We start from the raw sequence: 24,384 nt of genomic DNA on the forward strand, positions 1-24,384 counted from the left end.
AATATAGCCCATGTGTGTAGGAGAAGAAAGCCTTCAATAGGGACATCTGTTCAATGCGGCTTACAGTTACAGCCGTGATAAGAACAACCTGTGCACACCATATGAACTAGGACCGACCCTCTGAACGCAACAGGCAACAAAGGAGGTTTTTTTTTGGAGAGGTAGTGCGATGAGAATAAATTGTACAATCACAATTTGAAGTGCACATGGATTAAATATCTTGTACCGCTGTAGCTCGGGCAGCAAGACGTTTCCTGTCGAGCAGTTATCACGCTGACCTCTGACATCAGTCTTGCTGGTATTATCGCTTGGTAATTTGTCACCAGAGGCCAACACGTCCCCTGTAGCTGCAGCTCATACCTTGCTCTCCAAATGCGTAAAATCACTATTGCGCATAATATTGTGAACGACCATCCCCTCTAGCAGGAAGAGGAAAGGGGAAAACCAGCAGGATCACAGGTGTTGATTGTTTTATGCTGAAATATATACTCTAATTATATGTACAAATAATAAGTATATGTACAATTAATATGTGTATCTCATACCTGTTGGGAGTTTGGGTGTATGTAGAGAAAACAGGGATCGGAGGATATGTTCCATGTTATTCCTAATTGAATTGCCAGTGTAACATTTATCTGGCATGGTCCACAGTCACAGCGGCAGCAGGAGATGTGTTTTACTCTACTGAGAGCAAACGTCGAGGGTCAATCAATGCACTGCAGAGCGGAGGCGCACGGTATGTAGGTTTTATTCTCGTCACTACTTTGTCACATTTTATTCGCCTTTAAACGCTGTTACCTAATGTTCACAGCTTGCTAACATTCTCCGATAGTTTTTTGTGATTGTTTTTGGACGGAAATAAAATAAAGACTGAGCAGAAAACAGATCGATACAAGTTGTTTCTTATCTCCAAAGTCAATAAGCCATCTGAATGTGTGTTTGTGTTTTTCCGATTATCTAAAATCTGTCCTTGCCTTCATACATTTAAGGCTTATTGTGAGCTCTCTTTTCCCCTGAAATAATTAAAGCGACACTTAACGCGTTAGAACAAACGTACACTCAGTTAAAAATTACTTTAAATACATGTATTGTATTACCTATCTAAATAAATGCCAGAAATGTGTCTCTAAATATATTGGAAGCCAAATAATGGCAACTAAATAGCATGTGCTGCATAAGAATAACTACTAAGATAACACATTTTGTTTCCGAGTTGTTGTTTTCTTACTGTGCAATATTATGAATATTTTTAGCTCTTTTAGTTTTATCTGCTTATGTTATTTATTTATTTTACACCTGAAGGTAAAGCGGTGTAAATTAATCCAAAAAGCTGTTCAATCCTAGAAACACAAGAATTAATCAGGTAGTCCATCTATCACGCTGTGTAATAAAGGAAGCGACATGGGTTAGGCAGATGATGTGATGAATAATCCCTGGTCGTTTTAATTAACTTTTCCCTGTCCTGTAATGACCAAGCTGGTCAACAGACCCGGTCAATAAGCATGTTAATATCAAACAAATAAAACTGGGGATGATTAAAAACCTCCTGCGTTATTAAATTTGAAATTCAAATGAAATTTATGCTCCCAGTGCGCACTGCATGCTAATAGCTCCCAGAGACTTCCAGGGTTCAACGCACGTTTTGCCTACAAGTCTTATTATGTAACTGGAGCTTCCTCTGTAGATTTAACTAAATGGCAGTGGGCAAAGTGATGAACCTATTCAATATAACCAGCTTATCATTTTATTTTCAGTCTGACACAGAGTGCAATCACTTACTTAAATAAATAATCCCAGTCGACTTGCGGCACCAACAGTCTCTATATTGCCAATAAACTATCTTGAAATATTTGGCTTTTTTTTAATGTTGTCATTTTAAAGCTGAAAATCCTCCAGAGTCAACTATATCGACCTCTTATAATCATCGCCATCATCTGATGTTTTAGACAAGAGCATAACACAATGTATAATCCTCCACCGGTATGCACCATCTACCAGTTTTAATCAAAACTGTTAAGATAATTGAACGCAATTACAGTAATGCGAAAGTTTGCCATGGTGTAATACTGGTCCATGACGAGAACAATGCAGCCTTTATATTTTGTTTAGCCTAACAGTTTGAGTATATTAACTCTTAGGAAGTTAAAACACGCACAATCCCGCGGGGTGATTTATGTCAGAACACATTTCTAAAATGATAAAGTAAAAACACGAGGAGGCTTTTATAAAATGAAACACCTCAGCAGCTTAAATGATCGAGGTCTGCTCTGAAGTAAATACACACACACACACACACACACACGTAGGACTATACGCAGGATGAAGTGATTAGACCCACTAAAAGTTTTACCAATGTCTAGTCTATATCAGGGGAAAAGACTTTATATGTGCAACTTTTAGTAGGCTACAGTAAGGATCATTGAAGTCATTTGCAAATGTAAAAGTAACTTACATAAAAGTTAAATACTTATTTACAGTAGGTTATGGTGGCTGTTCAGCTTTTTGGTGGTGGTGTGGTCCTAGTTTACCAACCTTTTTATTTAGCGCCGTCTACAAGCACAGGTCGTCAACCTGCTTTCTTTAAATTTATGGAACTTGATGTTCTGTAAAATTTCAATAAGTGGCCCCCTAATTCCTCCTTCCTAATTCACTCTCATTTAACTTCACCTTCCTTCCGCTGTCTTTTATTATGGAGGGGGCGGTGGGGGGGTGGAGGAGGGTGGAGAGCTGTCTGAGGCGCTCTATTGATGACCTCACGGTAGTATGTGGCAGTGCGGCGGGACGGAGCCTCTGATTGGTCGCCCGTGTCACAGCGGCACTTCAAAGCCGGAGAGGAGCCTACAATTGTGGAAGAATGGGCGGAACACATCATTGTATTGCACACCTCTAAAAAAACAGTGCTCTGATTCATAAATATAAAAAGATCCTCTGAGGAGGGCAGTGTTTTTGTGTGATGGCAACTTCACTTCTAGGGGTGAGTCGAAAGGACTTTCTTACTGGTTTAATTAGTTCTTGTCATTGTCCGGCGGATTAAACTTACAGCAGCCGCAAAGCAGCCTAGCAGCAAGGCAGTGCGTTGGTTATATTTCCAGCAAGCAGTTCGTATGAGAAAGCTGAGGCTCTGGGACGGGATAGAAGTTTGACCTGGTGCTCAAAACACGCGTGTTTTCCTTGGTGCACTGTTTGGCATGCATTTGTAAACGCTGTGTCGCATTTTAGTTCAGTCTAGGCTACTTTCTGTTTGTCCAGGTAGGAAGTGATTTGATTTTAAAACTTTCAAAAAGTAAAACCAGCAGCATACTAGACTTCTGTTCAAATTGGGAAAATATTTTACTTACCCTGAAATACTGCATAGAAATATCTGTAATGAACCTGTTAAATTTGTTGGCCTGATCCGTCACTCACAGCTTTTCTTGTCCTTTCAGGAGGAGCCGAGATTAGGATCGACTCCGTTAGCCATGTTAGCTGCAACATGTAACAAAATAGGGAGTCCGAGCCCTTCACCGTCAACAATTTCGGATAATTCCTCGTCATTTGGAAAAGGCTTCCACCCGTGGAAAAGAGCCACTGCGAGCAGCTGCAGCCTCGGATCCACCCTGTCCGGTTTCGGGGTGTCCCGCAATGGATCCGGCATCGCGGACTCATTCGGCACCAACACGTCCCCCGGATCCAGTGCTTTTTCCCTCACCTCTGGTGCCTCGCCTGGTTCACACTTTGGAAACGATTATTCGGTTTTCCAAGCGTCAGTGTCAAGCAGCTCTCAAGAATCCAGCCACCAGCCGGTTTTCATCTCGAAGGTGCACACTTCGGTGGACAGTTTGCAGGGCATCTATCCGAGGATGAGCGTTGCGCATCCCTACGAGTCCTGGTTCAAATCGTCTCATCCCGGTATTCCTACAGGAGAGGTTGGCACCACTGGAGCCTCTGCGTGGTGGGACGTGGGAGCGGGATGGATTGACGTTCAAAATCCTAATGGAGCAGCATTACAAACGTCCTTACATTCTGGTGGACTCCAGACCTCCTTGCACTCTCCTTTGGGCGGATATAATTCTGATTACTCGAGTTTAAGTCACTCTGCTTTCAGTACAAGTCCCTCTCCACACCTGTTGACAACCGGCCAGCACCTGATGGACGGTTTCAAGCCGGTGTTATCCTCTTATCCGGACACAAGCCCCTCTCCATTGGCCGGGGCAGGGGGGACTATGCTCTCCGGGGGTCCACCTGCATCTTTAGCGGGGTCTCCGAGGTCATCTGCCCGGCGATACTCAGGCAGAGCCACCTGCGACTGTCCAAACTGCCAGGAGGCAGAGAGACTGGGACCGGCGGGCGCCAGCCTCCGGAGAAAAGGTCTCCACAGCTGTCACATCCCCGGCTGTGGTAAGGTTTACGGGAAAACGTCGCACCTAAAGGCGCATTTGAGGTGGCACACAGGCGAGAGGCCGTTTGTGTGCAACTGGCTCTTTTGCGGGAAGAGGTTCACGCGCTCCGACGAGCTCCAGCGACATTTACGCACACACACCGGGGAGAAAAGATTCGCCTGTCCGGTGTGCAACAAGAGATTTATGCGTAGCGATCACCTGAGTAAACATGTAAAAACTCACAGCGCCGGAGGATCCGCCGGCTCTGGCTCCGGGGGCAGCGGAGGGAAGAGGGGGAGTGATACCGACAGCGAGCACAGCGCGCCGGGAAGCCCTCCGTGCCATTCCCCTGACCTGTTGCACCCACCTGAGTCAACCCAGGGAGTGGGCATGAACGGCCTCTAAAAACTCCCCTCAGTAAAGTAAAAAAAAACAACAACTGTAAAACAACAAAGTGTTGTGATGGATTTGTCCGACACGACACGAAAAGTGGACATACTTTTGTGTATGCGAAATGCTTCATAATGAGTGGTGTCCCGAAAAAATAGGACTATACGTTTCTTTGACTCTATCCAAGTGTTTAAGACTACTACTTACATAATTTCATAGCTGTATCATCAGAATATTCTCATTAATACATGCGGTGTGAAAGTGGAATCAAGTTATTGTGGGCACACTGGAACTGGGCACAACCGAAACTTTTGTTTGCATCTGATCCAGAATTAATTTTTGATGTTTAATTTCCCACGATATGAGAAACAAAATATATAAACACTGCTGTGAAACATTTAGGCCTGCAAAGTTGTGCTACTACTGTCATACATGTTGTTCAAAACCAAACTCTGGCACTTTATTATGCAGCAGGAAATTCTTTTCATTTTTGTCCCTGTGAGGACTGCTCGGTAGGAACAAATACTTGTAGAGTATGGTAAGATACGTGATGGGTTGGTTTTGTTTTACCTGTCTGATCCTATCAAGCGTTTGATAATGGAGGAGCAGTTGTAGGTTTATATCACATATTGCTATTCAACAGCCTACAGTATGTGCGTCGAGCCAAGTCTTAGGCCAGTTGAGGTAACGTACACTTCGCTGCAAAATGTGTTGTACATAATGAGAAATGTAGGTTAGAATAATTACAGCCCAATGTAAAGGTGAGTAATGTATTTGTCCAGGAGACGATTTTGTATAGGTATTTCTAGTTGTATATGGACTCTAGTAAATATTTGAAAATATACGGAAATGTACTTGGATTTTTCTTTGACATGATATGAAATGTATTGTGGGGAGTTATATTTAACCACGAGTTTTCTTGTATTTAGGGGGTCATTAGGCGCACTTTGAATTTATTTGTAAGGTTTTAAAATAATTTACTGTTCACCCACTCTTTTAATTTAAGTAAGCATGTTGTAAAGTGATTTTAATTTTACAATGATATTTTTTCCCCTCCAAGAATGGCTTTTTATGTAAGCCACTCAATAAAGTCAGTATGAATTCAGAAGCAGTTGATCGACTCAGTTTGTTTGATTGTTGAGTCGATAAAATCCATTCTTTGAAAGGCAGACCAGAACGTTCGAAATTTCTACATTATCAATTTCTCATTTTAGTTCAGCCTATAAATTTATGTATTTTTATTTAAACAATTTATTAAGTAACACAGGTGTTGCGTCCCATGACTTCCGTGTATCATCTGGTGGATTTTACGTTTTTCTGGCCAGGGTGGGAAAAGGGCCTGTAGCACGATCGAGGCCTCGCCCAGAAATTATTTTACCTTTCAATAATAAAATTAAACAATTAAGTGGAGCATCTGCCTTAAAAGAAAATCAAAAAGTCTGTGTTGTAGGAATTTAAATTCAGGCACAATTTCCGGAGAGTTTTTCTGTTGAGCGAGAAGATAAAACTTTAAACTTCTGAGGCTGAAGTCAACGCAGGTCAAACACCCATAATGATGTCAACGATTCATCTTTAATGACTTTATTATTATTATTATTATTATTGCATTCCAAAGTCACCTGTCATTTATCTTTTTATTAGTTTTGTTCAAACTCCAAAAATAATAAACCAGAAGGTTCTTTTCATTTTTTTTTTGTAATCAAACTTTCTTGGTCAGCGGACATTTTCCCAAAACACGCACATCTTTTGTTGATTCTAAATTGTGTTGGTAATAAATGCGCATTATATTTAGTGTTTACAGATACATGTTTACATTATGCACATCAGTCTGTACAATTTTAAATAGTGTTATAGGTCTACAATTTAAGAAAAGATAGCCATGTGGAAGAGTTGTTCCCGTCAATCACAAGTTAGACTAAATTACTTGCTTATTGCTGAAATTGAAAATTATCGCTAGACTTTCAGAATCTACGACAAATTATTTATTTATTAATGTAGACTATTTATCTTTATTTGCTATTTATTTGAATTTTTATAATAATGAAGGCCCAAATACATGTCTGAGGTCACACAATAGGCATTTTTTATTTAAGCAAGCATCCTGTATTTTATATATTTTGTCAGTCCTGGTAATAGAGATAACCGCAGTTTTTACTATTTACAGTTTTTATTTCTTGTTTCTGTGGCTTTAATGCATCAAATAGCCTATGCACATAAAACCACATGATTCACACTGACGTCCCAGATCACCCTCTAAACTGGGTTACAAAAATGATAAAGCATGGAAAACACCAGCCTTTCTAGTTACTATACTTTTCTAAGTATGTTGTGTTTTCTGTTTCCTGGGCTTACCGTGAAGGGCAAACTAAAGCTAGTAACTTTCAAACTTCTGCTAGACTGCTTTCTATAAACAGCACTGTAGCGCCATCTAGTGTAGTTAGAGTTAAACTACAAGTCCAAACTTAATCCACTTTAACGCAAATTATGGTTTGTGCTTCTGGTGTTATTTTAGGTAGCTGAGAAAACGTACTCTGCTTTTGTTTTAAATCTCTCTTTCAGTGTTGCTGACTCAAGACATGTTGACACTTTTAACCGTTTACACAGAACTCGGATACTAAAAGTTGAGGCTTTTATTTTAACGCATTCAAATGAACAGTATCCATAATGTCTTTTTTTGCACATTATGAGACATGTGCGTTGATAAGGACAACATGAGGTAATTCAACCACCTGTGACAACTTGAATAGCAGGAGCTGCAGGTCTAGTTTAGATGTGAGTCAGTCAGGGTTGAAGCATAATCTGCTGATAGAAGCTCATCATAAAAAAAATTTACTCAAGGGTCATTCATGATGCTTTCAAAATGTTTCAAATAATAAGCAAATTAGAAAATGAAGTTAGAGTAGGCCTACTTACAGGTCTCACTATTCAATACAGAGGGTGCCTTATTGTGAGGACATCTTTGCACAGTGATGTGATGGATATTCTTTATTTCTATCAGCCAACACACTCTCCAACTGCTTTGTTGGAATTTCTGAGAAAAGTACACAATTGTAGTAAAGTTACAGCAGGTTCCACCTTCCTATCCTCTTCCCCTGCCTCCTCTACTCAGTTTATTTTTCTGTGATGGTGCAGTCAAGCAGAAAATGCTGCAGTGACAATAGTAAAAGTGAAACAATGACTAATTACAGCCAGAGATTATTAGGTGCCATATGTACTTGCAGGTTGCATGCTAGCCATCACTCAAGGGTTTGGGTTTGCGGAATTTGTTCCGGTACCGTCAGACAATAAAAAAGGCTTTTCACCACTCAAGATAGCAAATATATTAACAGACAACAGACTTTGGGAACAAATCAATACTTGTCAAGTTTTCTCTTTAGCATAAGGTTTAACAAATTATGTTTTTTTCATACTGGGCTATTTCAGATTTGGTCTTCAGGAAAAAAAAACATTTCTTTATTCATTATGGATAAAGTAGTTGGGATTTACTAAAACGGAAAATATAAAAAAACATTAAAATGGACTTGAAGACATTGGCTTAATTGGACAACTTCCCCAGGTTGTATCCACAAACTGTTATTAAAATGTGTGAAGTGATACAGTATGTTTGAATCAAACATGCCTTGAACATTCGAGTAAAGCCATAATGTCCTGTCAAAACACAACAGCATTCAAGTTTTCAACTGCCTAAACAGAAGACTAAAATATAAAAGAGTTAAAAAGTTATTATCAAAAATGGACAGTCCTTTCAGCCTAGTGTCTCAGTGGACGGCTCTGTGTTATGTTATTAAAAAGGTCCCATGGCATGACAATTTCACTTTTTTAACATCAATATGAGTTCCCCCAGCCTGCCTACGGTCCCCCAGTGGATAGAAATGATAGGTGTAAACCGAGCCCTGGGTATCCTACTCTGCCTTTGAGAAAATGAAAGCTCAGATCCAATCTGGAATCTTGCTCCTCATGAGGTCATAAGGGGCAAGGTTACCTCCCCTCCTCTGCTTTGCCCACCCAGAGAATTTGGCCCACCCCTGAGAGAGAGAGACTCATGGCTTTCAAACGAGTAAAGTGGCAGTTGGTCAAGGCCACCCCCCCCCCCTCTGCTCCTCAAAAGCTACAGACTCAGAAATGGCACATTCCAAGGAAAGCTCATCGTAGGATTGGCTCTAGTGGCTGTAATTCTGCACCAAGGCTGAATTTTGGGAAAGAGACTTCAGATATGGTATTAGGGCACCACTAAGGTCTGTATAAAAGCATCCAAAAAGCACCATGTCATGGGACCTTTAACACCTCCCAGATTGTTGCTGCTTTACCTGGTCCTCACAGTAGTGTCCCCGCAGCCCTCATTAAAGTAGGCCTCAGTGAGGTAAGTGCACATGCCATGATGAGGAGGGTGGGGATGAAGGCTACAATAAGAGCTTCGATCGGAACATGCAGTGTTGGAAACCAAACCCAGCTTCTGATCCAGTCACCTAGAAAACACAAAGGAGAAATAACATTATCCTACACTGATGATAGACATGTATCAGTAATGTTGAGGTTGTATCCGACTTAATACAATTCAAGCTTAATCACACAAGGTTTCACATGAGGCCTGGTGAAAATACCAGCTGCTATTGGTATGTTGAGATATATTGGGTTTTCTAGCTCTACCAGCAAATCACAGTGTTGTGGTAACACCTCTCACCAATGATGCATCTGTGGCCAATTTGGTGGTTAAAACCACCAACCGCACTGTCATTGTCATCAAACCAACCAATCTCCTGGGAAAGGCAATTTGACGAGGCTAAGAGGTTAGTCAAAATAATTAACAGTAATTGCTGCCACCCTGACAGCGGTGACCTTATACAATGCATTCAGCAATTTAGATTCATTCATTCATTCATGTCACAGGTGGTGTTTCACCTGTCTGATCGCTGAGTTGAATACCTGCACACTGAGGGATGCTCTGATGGTTTTCCAGTGTCTGATTTAATGATTTCAACACATCACTGTCTATGAAATAAATACTGTTCAACTACTACTACTACTACTACTACTACTACTACTACTACTACTACTACTACTACTACATAAAAAATGAGGGAACACCATTGATGAAAGAAGAGACTAAAACATGTATATTCTCCTGTGATATCAAGGGTGGGGAAATCACCTCCAAGTCCTTGAGTCTGTGAAACTCACAGGAACCAGAATAAGCATTAGATTTAAAGAAATGATTGCATTCAATGCAGCCACGTTTCTCTATGAAAGCCATCCTAATGATTTTTAATCATACTTCTCCTGAGAGCTGAAACTATTGCTCGATTACTTGATGAACAGAAAATGTATTGGCAACTATTAAATAAAAACTGGATTTTCAAGCAAAGAATGCCAAACGTTTGATGGTTCCAGCTTTTCAAACGTGACGATTTGCTGTTTTCCCTGTTTTACATTACAGTAAATTGAATACTTTAATGTTGGACTGTTTGAACAAAAAAACAAAACATTTGAAGACATCAACTTGGACTCTGGGAAATTGTGATGGACATTTGTTATACCCGTTATATTTAGTTGTTAAATGCTACTTTATTTACTACTGTATTTCATCAGCTGATAGTGAAAGTGTATACAAAAGTTTTAAAACTCTTTATTTCGGCGTTTAAAATAACCACAATCATATGGTTCTGTCTGAGTCGCTGCTTCTGCTTCAGTCTGCTTTAGTTGACCAGACAATTCTGTATTTGTTAGGAGTGGTGAAAATCTAAAGCAAAACAGATAAGACATCTGCTCTCCGGTGTTAGAATAAACCCCCCTGAAGTCTGACCAAATAAGTGGTAGAGAAATGGCTCCACCAAGAGGCAAAATCCTGTAAGTTTCACCGATTCGAATTACAAAGTGATATCACTTTATGTGAAATTTGGAAAAGAACTGAATTGTTCTTCTTTTCCTAACAAGCACACAAAATGATCTTCAAATCTAATTTGACAATTTGTATCAGTGAAGTTAGATGTGAAATGCACATCATAAACAAAAAAATTCTTGCCCCAAGGTGTAAATACTATATTAGCAGAAGAGAAGAGGCATTAAAGTTATACTGTTGTTGAACCCATACTATTTAATAATAATCTGTTTAACAGGTTCAAACGTGTTCAGTTGTATCCATATCAACATGACACAGACATTTTTTTAAGATGAAATAAAACGGCAATGTTATCTTATGTTAAGTATTATACTTGGTAATGTGCAGGAATTGATTTTTGTAGTTATACTTGTGTGAAATACTGTAAACACACAATTCTGTGTTGAATCAAGATCTTTTATATTTACAGACAACATAGCCTAAAGTACATGTAAGCACAGGCTACAATGGATCAGAAAGTAGAAAAATATGTAAAGCTAGTAGAGCATTTTCATTAATACTGCCACCTCACGATACACATCCTATTATTGATGACTGTCCCTTTCCACAGCAGATATTTTGCCCAGACACAGTATCACAAGTATTACTAATAACGTCAACAATGGCTAACCACGACAGTGTGCCACTAAGATATCATGCACAATTTCATCACCCTTAAACTGAAGCAGCTAAATGGAACTCAGCCATTATTAATTTGTATTATTTACACCTGTGCTTTTCTTACTGTGACATGTGAAAGTTGTTGCTTTCTTCTTGTGGTCAACAAATCTCATAACACAACAACAACAACAACAACAACAACAACCTCATCATCAGCAGCAGCCTGTCTTTGAATAATTTCTGACTTCTACACTCATGCTCAGTTACTTCCAGCTGGAGTAAATAGCAACATGTATGCGTTTTAAAAGTTTATTCTTAAGACAGCCACGAGAGATCAGAATTTTGCTCACGCATCGGTCTTTCCGTTTCAAATAAATACTAAATGATCTGACTCCGTGAATAATTAAATTATTGCAACCCTGTTCTGGAGGAATGTGGAAGGTATGCGGATTGTATTGGTTTTGTTTCATATTCAAGCAGTTAACACCAACTCCATGCATGCACACGTCAGGCTCATAATGAATGTTGTGCAACAGTGCGGCTATAGCTACAAAACAAAAATGGACACATTTCAATACTACTGTAGGGGGATGTTAACTATGTTAATGTTCAGGCTGCTACAGCCACTGACCACATTTGCTGGATGAAAGTTCATAACCTTCTCAAGAGTGCTTAGTTGCATTCCTTGAGAACTTGGATGCCAGGGCCTGCATCCAAATACCACAACAGCTCTGACACAACATTTAAACTTCAGCATGGGTATTGATCACCAATGATAACAGTTGAAAAATAAACAGTAGGCCCTCACCAAAAGGGGTATAGTAGTTTCCTGTTGTATTATTTTAATAACGATTAAATATGATGGTGATCTATTCAGGCATTCTTCACAGTAAAATGTGTATAACCTGTGAGATAACATGACTTGATGAGATTAACCTTTCAGTTTATTTTAGCTTTGATCTACAGTCACTCAAAACAGCAGAGATGACAAACAGTAAAATCAATAAAAGCCAACAGTCTTGTTACTGGAGTAAGTTTTAATTGAATAACAAAAAGAAATGAATGATAAGCAAGAAGGAGAAATACTTTCACTAATACTGAGAATGTGGGCAGGGGGGTATTTCTGCCTTTTGAATATAGGCTGCTGCAACAAGCATATAAGCACCTGCCAAATTCTTCCAATGCTGTGTGGACTTTACAAGCAGTATTAGTCTAATTATATTTAACAAATGGCCTAATATATCTTTAGGCTAAACGTTAACTGTCTCGATTAAGCTTGTTTGTTGTGTGTTTCCTCCTCACCTGTAACCTCTAACCTCAGCATGTTTTTTGCAGCCGCATGCTTATGGCTTATCACTAAATCCGTCGAAACCATCGCTCAGTTTCAGGTGGTGTAAGTGTCGTGCGTAAACAGACAAGTGCATTGTGGGTATTGTGGTCCTAAACCGTGAGAGGCCACGCCTTCGCCGGAGTGCCTGTATCATTCTAAACTCCCAGTCCCAAAATGCTCCGTGCCTGAGAGCAAACAGAGTGAAGAGCTGTAACGTGAGGAGGTGAACATCGTGCGCCATTGAAAAAAAGTGTAAATGATAGTGGATTGGTCTCTTTTCCTGTCAACGCTCACAAGCAAAACTACAACAATCTCATGCCGACGGTGAGATTTAAACTTCTTTTCTCTTTTGTATATTTGATGGTTGTTCTTGTCAGGGTTTCACAACAGAAAGTGGCCTGTAGATAATAGCTTTATTAATATGTAACTACTGATCACACACCTGTTCAGACGCTGACACTGAGAGGCTACATGTCAGTGTGACTGTTGCAGCTGTGGTTAATGAAGCAGGAGCTTTTAAATCTGAACCTGCTGCAGAGTGTTGTTTTGTTTTACTTTGGATTATTACTAAATGTCAGATTTCTTTGAGAATATCTGCATCTTATTAAATAAGGCTATATTGTTACTGTCATAGCAAGAAGCGATGAGAGAACCGATTACTGTGTCATAGGCACAACAAGACCAACCTGTTTTTGTGCACTGGTGTAAGAAACCACATTATTAATGACTGACTCACTGTGACAAGTCATGAATGGGTAGTGTCCTTTTACGCAAACAAGTGACAGAATGAAGAGTACGGGCTTTATTTTGTGCTTTGGAACAATTATCCTGTTACAGACTGCAGAAAGCCTGAGGCTCCCTGTGCTACAGGAGACAGACATGGTTAAGACAGCCCAAATTTACTCTCATGTCTTTTGTTGGCGTAGGTGTAGGTTGCCATCATGCGTCACAGCATTTCAAAATGTATGTCTGCTTATCTTTTTATTTGCATCTAACAATTACTTCTATTTAATCAATATATCAGTCTCTTATTTTCATGAATTCTCTTTTGTGAAAATGTAGATGAAAGTAATGACAAGAGCACTGTACAATCTCTAAGAACCCAATATAACATGTTCAAGTCATAAGTCATTACTATTCTTGAGATTCATTTTCTGTTGATCAACTAATCAATTAATTGACCAATTGTTTCAGCCATACGTGTGTTATCAATAAGTATGGGATATCTGAATATTGGGTATTCACTTTGTTCTACTTCAGGGCCCCTGGTTGCATTGTTTAAGGTATAAAGTCTTGTGTTTGAGTAGTAAAAGGCTGCAGGTAAATTTAGAAATGAAAATAATACGTTGTTTTATGTTTACAGATGAAAATATGGCAGCTGGAAGAGCAAGGTCCTTCCGTCGTGTTGGGAGTCTCATGCGGAGTAAATCTGAGGGGACACTGATTGATCTGGATGACAAAGTCTCAACCAGTTACAACCTAAATGGTAAAATTCTCACTTTGAAGCAGAGGCAACCTGTGCTCTATATCTGAAAACTTTCCTATAATGTTAATAGACGTCCTAACCAAACTCTAAATATTTCCCCAGGTGGGTATGTGACACGGAACTCCGAGTGGCAAATTTTACAGCCAGAGGTTGTAGGTTCATCTCAGTCAAAAAATCCCTTTTGGAACAAACTGTCTGGATCAAACCCTTTCTTAGATGACATAGTGCACAGCGGCACAGACAAACACAATTCCAACACATCAACTGTAAAACAAGACAATAAAAAACATTTGGACCCAAATGAAGATGACGCCTTTAGCACATCTTCTGATGAAGGCAATGTGGGAACCTTTTTGGAAAACATACAAAAAGTCAGCAACAAATCCGGGAGATGTAGAAGTGCTTCAGACATCCTGGATGATCTGGAGAGAAAAGTGCCAAAACGGGAGAACAGCTTCCGACCGCCTGGGCCGGTGCTGAACCCAGATTTTGAGTGGCTAAAGAACGACAGAGAGGCCTACAAGATGGCCTGGCTGAGCCACAGGCAGCTAACCCGCTCATGTCTGGACTTAAATCTGATGAGCCAGAGTCCAGGGTGGGCTCAGACACAGGCCACTGACTTTCAGGTCATCTGCAAGATCGGCCACACTGGAGGCTCAGTACAGTTGCCAGACTCAGAAATTAGCATCCATATCCCAGAAGGCCATGTTCCTCCCGGAGAAGTCCAGGAAGTTACACTGAAAGCCATGCTAGACCCTCCTCCTGGACTCAATAACAACTATGTGACAACCATGAGTCCACTATTAGAGGTGGTCCTCAGCAACATCAACATACAGGAGTGCATCTCTCTGGAGATGAAACTGGCTGGAGAGGTGAAGAGCGACCCATTGAGTCAGGTGATGACTACTGTGGTCGGGCTGGTGTCCATTAAAAGAGAGGGCCCTTATCTTAAAGTGAACAACTGTTACATTTACAAGAACATGATGCAGATGAAGCTGCAGGACCTGAAGACACATTTTTATGTGATTGCAGTCGCGGAGGCCTCCGCAATACAGGCTCCTGCTACATCAGTGTGGGATTACCTTGATCGCCATATCACATTTGCAGTTTATGGTCCCCGGTACATCCATCCATCATTTAAGGTTGTACTAGTGGTTTGCGGTCATGGGGATGTTCCGCCAAGGCTTCCGTTTTCAGTTACCTGCAGAGGAAACAAAAACGCACCTCCACTTGTGCTGCAGCTTTGGGGAAAACATGGGTTTAAACCAGACAAACTGAACAACCTGCATGTCGGTATCAGCCTCACAGACTCCATGTTTAAAATCAAACCTGAGGACAAATTGAAAGAAGTGAGACAAAGTCAGCTCAAAATAGGGATAGTTTTGCAACTGCCAGTTGCGTTAGCTTGTGCCAGTAATACAAAAATGACTCCTTTTAAATTAGATCTACAAGTGGAGGAATCAAACGGCACAACTGTTGCACATTTCCAAGTAGCTTCCCCTCCCGCAGCACCCATCAGATCAGAAAGGCGAGTGTCGAGGCAGATAGAAAAGCCGATTGAAATGACAAGAAGCCCACCTATTCCTGAGGAAAGTGTAACAGATCTCCCCAAATTCATTGACAGGCCTGTGAACATACAGTACTATGGTGTAGCCTTAAAGTCAGTCCTCCGTCAGCCACGAGTAGACTACCTTCTGGAGTATTTCAAGGGGGACACTGTGGCTCTCCTATCCAGAGAGACGGTAAAGTCAGTGGGTAACTCAAAAGTAAAGGAATGGTATATTGGGTTCCTCCGAGGCAGGACTGGTTTGGTTCACTGCAAGAACGTCAAGCTCATAACCAGAGACCAAGTGATGGACTTCACCGGCATTCAAATCACCACAGAGGTCCTCTTGGACAACATGACGCTACCCTTCAAAAAGCTTACTTACATGTACTCCGCCATCCAGACGCTGGTCACTGAACACATAACCAGCTGGAGAAGTTTGGCTGATGCTTTAGGGTACAGCAATCTGTCACTGGACACCATCACACACAGGCACGCTGAAACTCAGGCTGATAAAGTGGCCTGCGTACTGGAAAAGCTTAAGGAAGACTGCCATGCTGAGAAGAGCAGGAAAAAGTTTCTGCATGCGCTCATGTTGGTAAGTAGAGAAAAACAATTTTAAATGTCCTGATAAATTCATTGTTATTCATTGAAAAATAATATTTTTATTTTACATTCAATTCTTTGTTAGCACTACATATAAGAAACAAAAAAAAACAGCAAATTCCTAAAATATTGGACATGCACACAACCCACCACCCGTGCTATATCAATTTCACAGCCTGTATGCTCTGATGTCCTGTGCTTAACGTGGTTTTGTGACGGGTTTTATCTCTGCGTTTAATCACCACAGGGTCTGTTGAAGATTGACTCTGTGAATCTTGTGGCGCAGCTGATTCAGAACACAGTCATTTTGTCCACAGCTGTGGAGCTGGGAGTTCGATGGCGGGAGCTCGCTGAGAAGATGGCAAAACTCTCCAGCGCTCAGATAGCAGGCTACGAGGCGCCGCACCGAGGGAAGAGCGGTGAAATCGTTCCCCAGGTCAGTTTAACAGTACACATTGACACAGCAAGCAATGTAAATAGAGCAGATAGCACTGATCTTGTGGCATTTATTCAATTACTGTAAAGTCCATTGTATCCTACAAATTAATTCCTGTATTTTCTGTTCTGTTTTAGTCAATGTGGAAGCCTGCTTATGACTTCCTGTACTCCTGGAGTCTGCGGTATGGAGACAGCTACAGGGACATGATCCAGGATCTGCACCTGGTCCTGGACAAAATGAAAAACCCTGCCACAAGGCAGTGGAGGCAGCTGACTGGCGCCCTCATCACTGCGAACTCTCTCGATATCTTTCGAGCCTCTGCATATCCAAATTCCTAAACTTAATGCAAGCGCACTCTCGTGATGACTGCGACATCCATGCACTTGGGAAAAACTGAGAGGTTTTGTTACACAGCAATAAGGTTTTGGATGTGTTTAACATTACTTTGCGCTTTTTTGTTGTGGCATTGTTTTGCGCACTCATTTTTACACAAAGCATTAGAAGCTACTTTATGGAAAATGATGAAAATGATGATCTCACTTGGTGAATGTAAACTATGTTCTCACAATTTTTGATGAAGGAATGTCACTTCATCTTGCAAAGATAAGAAAAAAGAAGTGTTGTTTGTCACTTTTCTCTATATATGGCTGTGCCAATGTGATGAAGCCTTATTATGAAAGTTTATTGTGGTAGATCATTCAGTCAATTGTTTATGAGGTCAGTAGTTCCAGACTGACATCAACTCTCCTGGGTATCAATAATCTCAACTGGCGTATCGATATTTGTTTCTTTGATCTTTGTCTTTTAATATTTTTTGCTGTTTAATAGTAACCCAGTAATGTAATGTAACCCAATACATTTAGTGTTTCTGCAAACATGCATTACCTGAAGAGCAGGTTAAATTATTATTGATGTATCCAATTTGATTTCTTTCCTGATTGTGTTGCTATTTTTTTTAAATTAAGGATCCCCTTCATCTTTATGGGTCCTGTGAAGTTTGTATTTTTTTTGTATAATAATGTGAACACTGTTGCTAACAAACAATCGCAAGGGTTGCAGTACTGACAGTACATTCACCTTTATTGGAGTTTGTGTGCTGAAAATGAGAACGTTCTACCAGGTGAAAGTTTCCTGATGCCAGTAAATGAACCATTAAGATGCTATTTTACAAGTGTCATGAACTATTGTTATATTAGTCTATTTACTATTTTTTTTATGGTGTAATGTTTTAGATATGTACAAAGCAGATCATTTCACAAGGTAAACAATGTAACAATTGTGTTTGTATGATCATGTTTTCATTGTTAAATAGAAACCTCATTGTTTAGAGTGGTGCCATAAAGTGCCTCAAGTCAGTGAAATGTTAGACAATAGATATCTTTGATACTGAAATGGAGATGTGTTGCATTAGATATGAATAAATATTAACTGCAGTAAACTGTTCCATTTGTTTATAAATGCAGAGATAAAATAATTTGACAAAGAGCTACTAAACTACTGTAGATATTTTAATAACATTTCAATACTTACCAACTTATGCAACATTTGTCATTTTCCAGCTTGGTTATGTTAAATCCCAATATAGAAACAAATGACTTTTTCCCTAAGTGTTTTTCATTGATTTTCTCTGACTGTTTGCTTTTCCTAACACTGTTTGGTTAAACTAGTTTCAGCTGAGAGCATTGTGTTCCAGTTCTCGATCAAACAGAGCACAGAATGCTTTACTTTGACTCACTGAATACACTTCGGGAAAAGTAAATCAAATAAGGAAAATGTTATCAGGCAACAGAGGGAACTGATTCAATCTCAGATATTGTAGGATTGTATTTTATTTGTAAGGGCTGATGATAAAGAGTTGGTAAGAGATATAAGACACTGGATTTGATGTTTAGTAAGATGCCAAACAAGAAATTATTTATGCATAACTCTTTAGTTCTATCTCACTAAAATAACCAATTTTGTATAACCATATTTCAGAGCAGTCATAATATGCGTTATGCTTTTATTATACTTTAATAATACCTCCTGGTCTGCCAAACTTTAGCAGCAAGTAAAGAAATAAATGTACCTCATAATTCAGTGTTAAGCTTAGTGCATAGTTTCCTGATCATGGCAACAACTTTTAGATTAATTGGTAATTGGAATTCCTCATAAAATAAAAAGGAATTCCGCAAACGGAAACACCTACATACGCCTACATTTGAACATGGAGAACAGAGGTTCACCGTTTTAGTGAGGGTTGAACATGAGTTCAGAGGAAGGTTTCTTTCACAAACATATTGCTTATCATAGATATATAGGTAACAATCAGTTATAGAAGCAAACTGATTAATTCTCAATACTGAACACTGTTGCTGTAGCTGTTAATATCTAAGATTATGACCATAGCGTTATGTGCTCAGTTACCAATATCAAAAGTTACCAAAAAAGTAAGATAGCATTGTTTAGGATTTGTAAAAATGTGTGTATCACTTATGCATGCATATTTATGGCTGAACCAATTATAAATGAGCTATACAGAATGAGAAACCTGATGGCTCAATAAAACAAAATTGGGTTAGTTTTTTTATATTTTGTGATGGATGTAGCTTTTTCTTTCACAATAAGATACAAAGTGAAGCACTGACTGTAACAGCAAAATGAGGGACACATGAAAAATGTTCGAGGGACACTGGCTTTTTATGTCTCCATTTTTCAAACGCAGTGAGGCGTTAAACTTTGTGACTAATGAAATGTGACCACTTTTGTTTTGGGAGCCTTTTATAGCAGCAGTGCGAGGGTGCAGATAGCAGGTAATTATTAAGAATATTGCTGCCTGTCTGAGGCTTTATAGTTTTGTGAGAAAATATTTCACCTCATTTCTGCTAGAGTAATTGTACACTGCTATGCAGATTGAAGATATGGGCCCATTACTGTAGCATAAGTATTTGCAAAAGTGTGTGGAAAGTTGTGTAACTGTGTCTCAATCGGTTTGTGCATAATCAGATCTGTAATTGCAGACATATCTGTAAATGTGTACGTAATGTTAATGGCTGAAAAGTAAGTATTTTAGCTGGAAATGCAGAAAAGTAAAAATACTGTTACTTTAAATGCACTTAACTCAAGTAAAAATCTACTTAGATAAAAGTAAAAAGTAGTTAGTTCAAAGCTAAGTAATTGTTACTACGTTATTTTTATTTTTTTACATCTCTGCTCTGCTCATTCCGTTCATTCTCTATGCACACTATCACCAGTGCACTCTGCCTCTATGGCCCACTTTTCTCAAATGTTTAAATGTATTGAATTAGGCTCTGCAGCTGCAACTGTGACAGAGAGTAACAGTTGACGTCCTAGGAGCTTGATTTGGGTCACTTGGTCTGCTTGCTGGATGGTGCAGTAAATCTGTTAGTGAGGTTTTGCAACCTTTTAAAAACAATGAGGCACAATAATGCTAACCCTAACCCAACCCCATAATGGTGTCTTCATTTCATTACATTGTTGTTCATTCTTTTGTAGTGTTCACTAAGTGCCAGCCCAGCTACTGAGTCAAATTCTTTTTTTGTTCCAGTCTCACACAGTTAATCATGACTTTTGTTTTTAGTTATTAACAGACTGACCTGAAATGTATAAATTACTTTCAGGCGCACTGCTTGAGTTCAGAAATGGGAATCCAAATGAAATAGTTTGTAAATGTTATATTACAAAACTAACTTCAATGTCCAGGGAAGATATTGTCATCCATTAACAACAATTAAAAACATCTGCATTTATGGTATTCTTGAGTGAGCCTTTATTCACCATCATTATGGGCGGTGTTACTCTAAATGACTCAGTTCCCATTAGGAGAGAACCATTTCACGTTGTTTGAATTTTTTGGGTTTCTGGCATTTACCCAATCTATGGAGCAGGAAATATACACCAGGAAAAGGAACTCTATACCACAATAGAGCCACCACAACTCTTTGCCTTAAAGTGGCTTTTTTTCCCCACCGGCATACCACATTACATTACATTTACTCATCCACTTCTCAGTAGACCACAGTCTTAGTTTTTACCACTCATAAAAGATCATTTTTAGTTGTAAGAAGGGCTGACTATAGCATCTCTCCTTTGAACTCTGGACAGATTGTTCTCAGTAAAGCTATACAGTCAAAAAAAGAGCATACATCAGTCATCACAAAGTATGCGTTTATGCCCACTGCTTCTTCCAGACTGCTGGGTTTCACTCACTCCTGCCAACATGAGCCATTGCGGTTCCTCATAACAAATCTACACATTAAGTATTCCTTATAACTGACACTACTGCCAAACAAACCTGTGCAAACACTGAGTCCTGCCAATTAGTGTGAGAATATTAAACTATATAACAGGAAAATACATGTTATGGCTTGTCTCCTGTGCAATCTTTGAAAAACAAAATGTGACACTAAAAAAGTTCTCACACACTCTGAAAGTAAAGCGTAGAACTATAGGCACACATCAAAAATGCTGAAGTTTCTGACTTTTCAGCATACTTCATGTATATTTCCTGGTCTCTTCATTCAAGCCAAAAACTAACCACATATTGCATTTCAAGAAGTGTCCCAGACAGACCCTATTCTTCATCAGGAAAACAGACAGGGTAAGACCTCACAAACAAAGCCCATCTCAGCTACTCAGTCTGCCGTGGTGATCCCGGCCGGATTAAGTAGAGGTTGGCAGGATTTTCATTTTCTTTAAGAGCAGCAAAAAAATGCTGAAATTGCCTTTTTATCTGGCTCGTATCCCAGCTCACATGCCAAGAAAAACTTAGTTCATTAGTGCGGCTTTTTTTCATAAAAATCTGGATGATGCATTAACTGAGAAGATGTTGACTATTCTTCATATTATGGTGATGCATGCAATGTATGCTTCTTGTCCTCAAATGGTTTAATTTGTTCAGAGTTCATTTTCTAAACTGTTATCATTGCGTTCTCATTTTGTCTGTAATCACAGTTAGTTGATCTTCAAATCAGTCTCATTGAGGTGAATATTACAAGTGATAATTCTTACTACATTAAAGCTTGTAAGGTATATCTGCAATATATTAGTTTTTATGCGAGACCAGAAAGACCTTATAGCATCACACAACCTGGCAGTATAATTCCAATGGGTGGCGCCATTGTATCGATGATACGGAATTTCAGTGCTGTCCAGAGTTACTCATTTGTGTTAAGTCTCATGTGTCATTTCTAACCAACACCTATTTAATGAATATGAAAACATAATAAAGGCCTGCATTTCTTATCAGATAAGGAAATAATCTGACAGCAACACATACAATGAGTTTCCAGAATGCATGTCATGTCATAAATAATAATAATAATATTAATAAATAATAAGTTCTGGTACACATTTTTACTTAATGGTACATTTTCTGTTGCAAGAATTACATTTGGATAATTTGATTATGTGTTTGAAGTATATTCAAAAGGGAGAAGTATAACTGAAAATAGAAATCTGATGGATTTGGGGACTTCATTGATATTTTCCCCTAATAAACCTATTTCTGATATACGTCTGATATACATAACCATGCTGCTATAAGTAAACATGCATAAGTCCAAACAGTTTGACTCGGATTCCTGAAGCCAACAGCCATGGGGGCCATCAACAAATCACTGTTATGAACAGAAGCATTCCTCTGTCCTCTGGGGTATATAAGGCTTCATTTGGTTTGCCTCCATGATATATGTGGAGGGCAAGAAGTCATTTAGCTTTCAATTTATTAGCTTGGTGATTTATGCCTGCTGCAAAAGGTAGTAGTACACCCCACCACCCATTCTCCCACCCTCGTTGCCTTTCTCGTTGCCCTATAACAATTTGGGAATGGATGATGTAAAAGAAAAGAAAGTTCAGCAATTACAAAAGTCAGGAAAGGGTTTACAGTTTCTATGGTTGCACTTCATTTGTCACTGGCATTTTAGTTACTCAGTAAAGCATCAAATAGTAAGTCCACAGCAACCTGCTCTACAGTTGGAGCCCATATAATCTTACCACAAGATAACACCTAATGAAAGATTCTTGCTAATATTTTAATACAAATTGCATTGAAAATATACAGATGAACAAAATGCCTGAAAACAAGTTAAAAAAATGGTAATGGTTTGTGTGTTTCCAGTATTAGCTGACAATTTTTTGATGTATGTTACAAGGTGTCGATCGTTACCCAGAGTTCAATGCTTTTCTGCTGACTTACAGCTTGCTTGGAGCCTCTTCCCAAGGCCAATGCTGGGAAGGAGGAAGCTCTGTTACCAAATGACTCACAGGGAGAAAACAAAAAATCTGAAGTGTTTGGCAGTGTTCAGAGCGGATTTGTGAGTAATCACTATCCACATCCTTGGACACCTCACTTTGCTCTCACTCTCACTTTTTCCATCAACCAACCTAACAGAAACCAAGTTCCGTCATCATGATGGCGGAAAACCAAGATAAAGATTAAGGAATTAAGGTAAATTAGAAGACATAAATGAGGCCCAATGTTCTTGATAAACATCCGACATAAGCATCTGAACCTCACACCCTGAAAAAGTCCCTTTAGATTTTTGGCGATTACTTTCCCATCAGTGGACTAAAGGCAAAGTCTTTCTCCAGTTCCCCTGTTAGAAGGAAAGTTTATTTTTGTTGATGTGATCATATCTTACCACGCAGTAAGAGGTTATGTCAGGTGTACCCCGATGGTGTGGGGGAAGTGCAAAGAGCATGTCTGCCGACAAGCCTGATGTACCAACCGTGACACTCCCAGTTCGTCAATAATCTAAAAAACAGATGGAGGAAGGCTGGCAATGAGACATAGGAATGTTAAGGATGACAGCAGCGCAACATTTAGATAATGATTATTTCACCACGGGGCTGTTTTCTTTTTAAAAAGTGCACAAATCTAACAACACAAGCTGTATTATTAGACTGCACTCTATTTTCAAATCTCAGGCCTTGTTACAATACAAGCAAGCAATATAAACTACTGGCTTCGGTATAAAGTATTACTCTGGATAGCTTTAGAGTACCAGTAGCTGAAGAAGTATTCAAATGCTTTACTTAAGTAAAAGTACCAATACAACAAGGTACAGATACTCTATTACAAGTAAAAGTATTGCATTCAAATTCCTACAAGAGCAGTATGAGTATTAACAAAAATGATATAAAGTAATTAAAAGTAAAAGTACCTTTGCTGAAAATGTGCCACTGAGTGACATGATTATATTACATCATTAGATTGTTGGCATCAGAGTGCATCACAGAGTGCATCAACATTTAAATGTAGTCTAGCTGGTGGAGGTGGCTAGGCCTACTTCACTAACTGACGCTTTGCAGATAATGCTGTAGCTCCAAAAACATTATCCAGCTACAAGAAGGAAAAACTATATATAACCATTATCATTATTTTTTGACCAAAACAAAATGATAAGCTCTGATAGGGTTCTACAGGTAAACATATTTAACCTTAAAATTAAATGTCATTTAAAAAAAAAAACACATACACACACATAAAACCTAACAAAAACAGACCATGAAATGCAGCTCTAGCCATCTCAATTCACGCATGCCACCAACTGACACTTCCATTGTAGGCTACAGCATTTCCTCAGACTATGTAGCAAAGCCAAGTAATACCAACTGCTTGTTAACATGACTGAAATCACATGATACACACCAACATTACGAAAAAAAACATATTCACCACTTTGACAATACATTAAGAAACGCACGGAAACTGTTTCCAGGGGACACTAAAA

At 39.2% G+C, this 24,384-nt stretch overlaps 2 protein-coding genes across 5 annotated transcripts; both read left to right on the top strand.

Moving 5' to 3' along the window:
• Positions 1 to 561: 561 nt before the first annotated feature.
• On the top strand, positions 562 to 5,856 carry sp8b (sp8 transcription factor b). Of its 3 annotated transcripts, none has more exons than XM_032519600.1 (2): positions 562 to 736; positions 3,426 to 5,856. In XM_032519600.1, the coding sequence occupies exon 2, from the start codon at positions 3,459 to 3,461 to the stop codon at positions 4,761 to 4,763; it is 1,305 nt and encodes a 434-aa protein (XP_032375491.1). In that variant the 5' UTR covers positions 562 to 736; positions 3,426 to 3,458; the 3' UTR covers positions 4,764 to 5,856. The 3 variants fall into 3 exon arrangements, with proteins under 3 accessions (XP_032375491.1, XP_032375489.1, XP_032375490.1); XM_032519598.1 differs by lacking the exon at positions 562 to 736 and adding an exon at positions 2,778 to 2,974; XM_032519599.1 differs by lacking the exon at positions 562 to 736 and adding an exon at positions 2,987 to 3,249.
• A 6,870-nt stretch (positions 5,857 to 12,726) lies between these two features.
• macc1 (MET transcriptional regulator MACC1) lies at positions 12,727 to 18,091 on the top strand. 2 transcript variants are annotated; one of them, XM_032519136.1, is made up of 5 exons: positions 12,727 to 12,898; positions 13,938 to 14,060; positions 14,163 to 16,204; positions 16,460 to 16,648; positions 16,786 to 18,091. In XM_032519136.1, exons 2-5 carry the CDS (start codon positions 13,946 to 13,948, stop codon positions 16,987 to 16,989), a joined length of 2,550 nt encoding a protein of 849 aa, XP_032375027.1. In that variant the 5' UTR covers positions 12,727 to 12,898; positions 13,938 to 13,945; the 3' UTR covers positions 16,990 to 18,091. The 2 variants fall into 2 exon arrangements, with proteins under 2 accessions (XP_032375027.1, XP_032375026.1); XM_032519135.1 differs by lacking the exon at positions 12,727 to 12,898 and having other exon boundaries at positions 13,928 to 14,060.
• Positions 18,092 to 24,384: the final 6,293 nt, after the last annotated feature.

This window comes from Etheostoma spectabile, chromosome 6, assembly GCF_008692095.1.
Source record: "Etheostoma spectabile isolate EspeVRDwgs_2016 chromosome 6, UIUC_Espe_1.0, whole genome shotgun sequence".
Classification (NCBI taxonomy): Eukaryota; Metazoa; Chordata; class Actinopteri; order Perciformes; family Percidae; genus Etheostoma; species Etheostoma spectabile.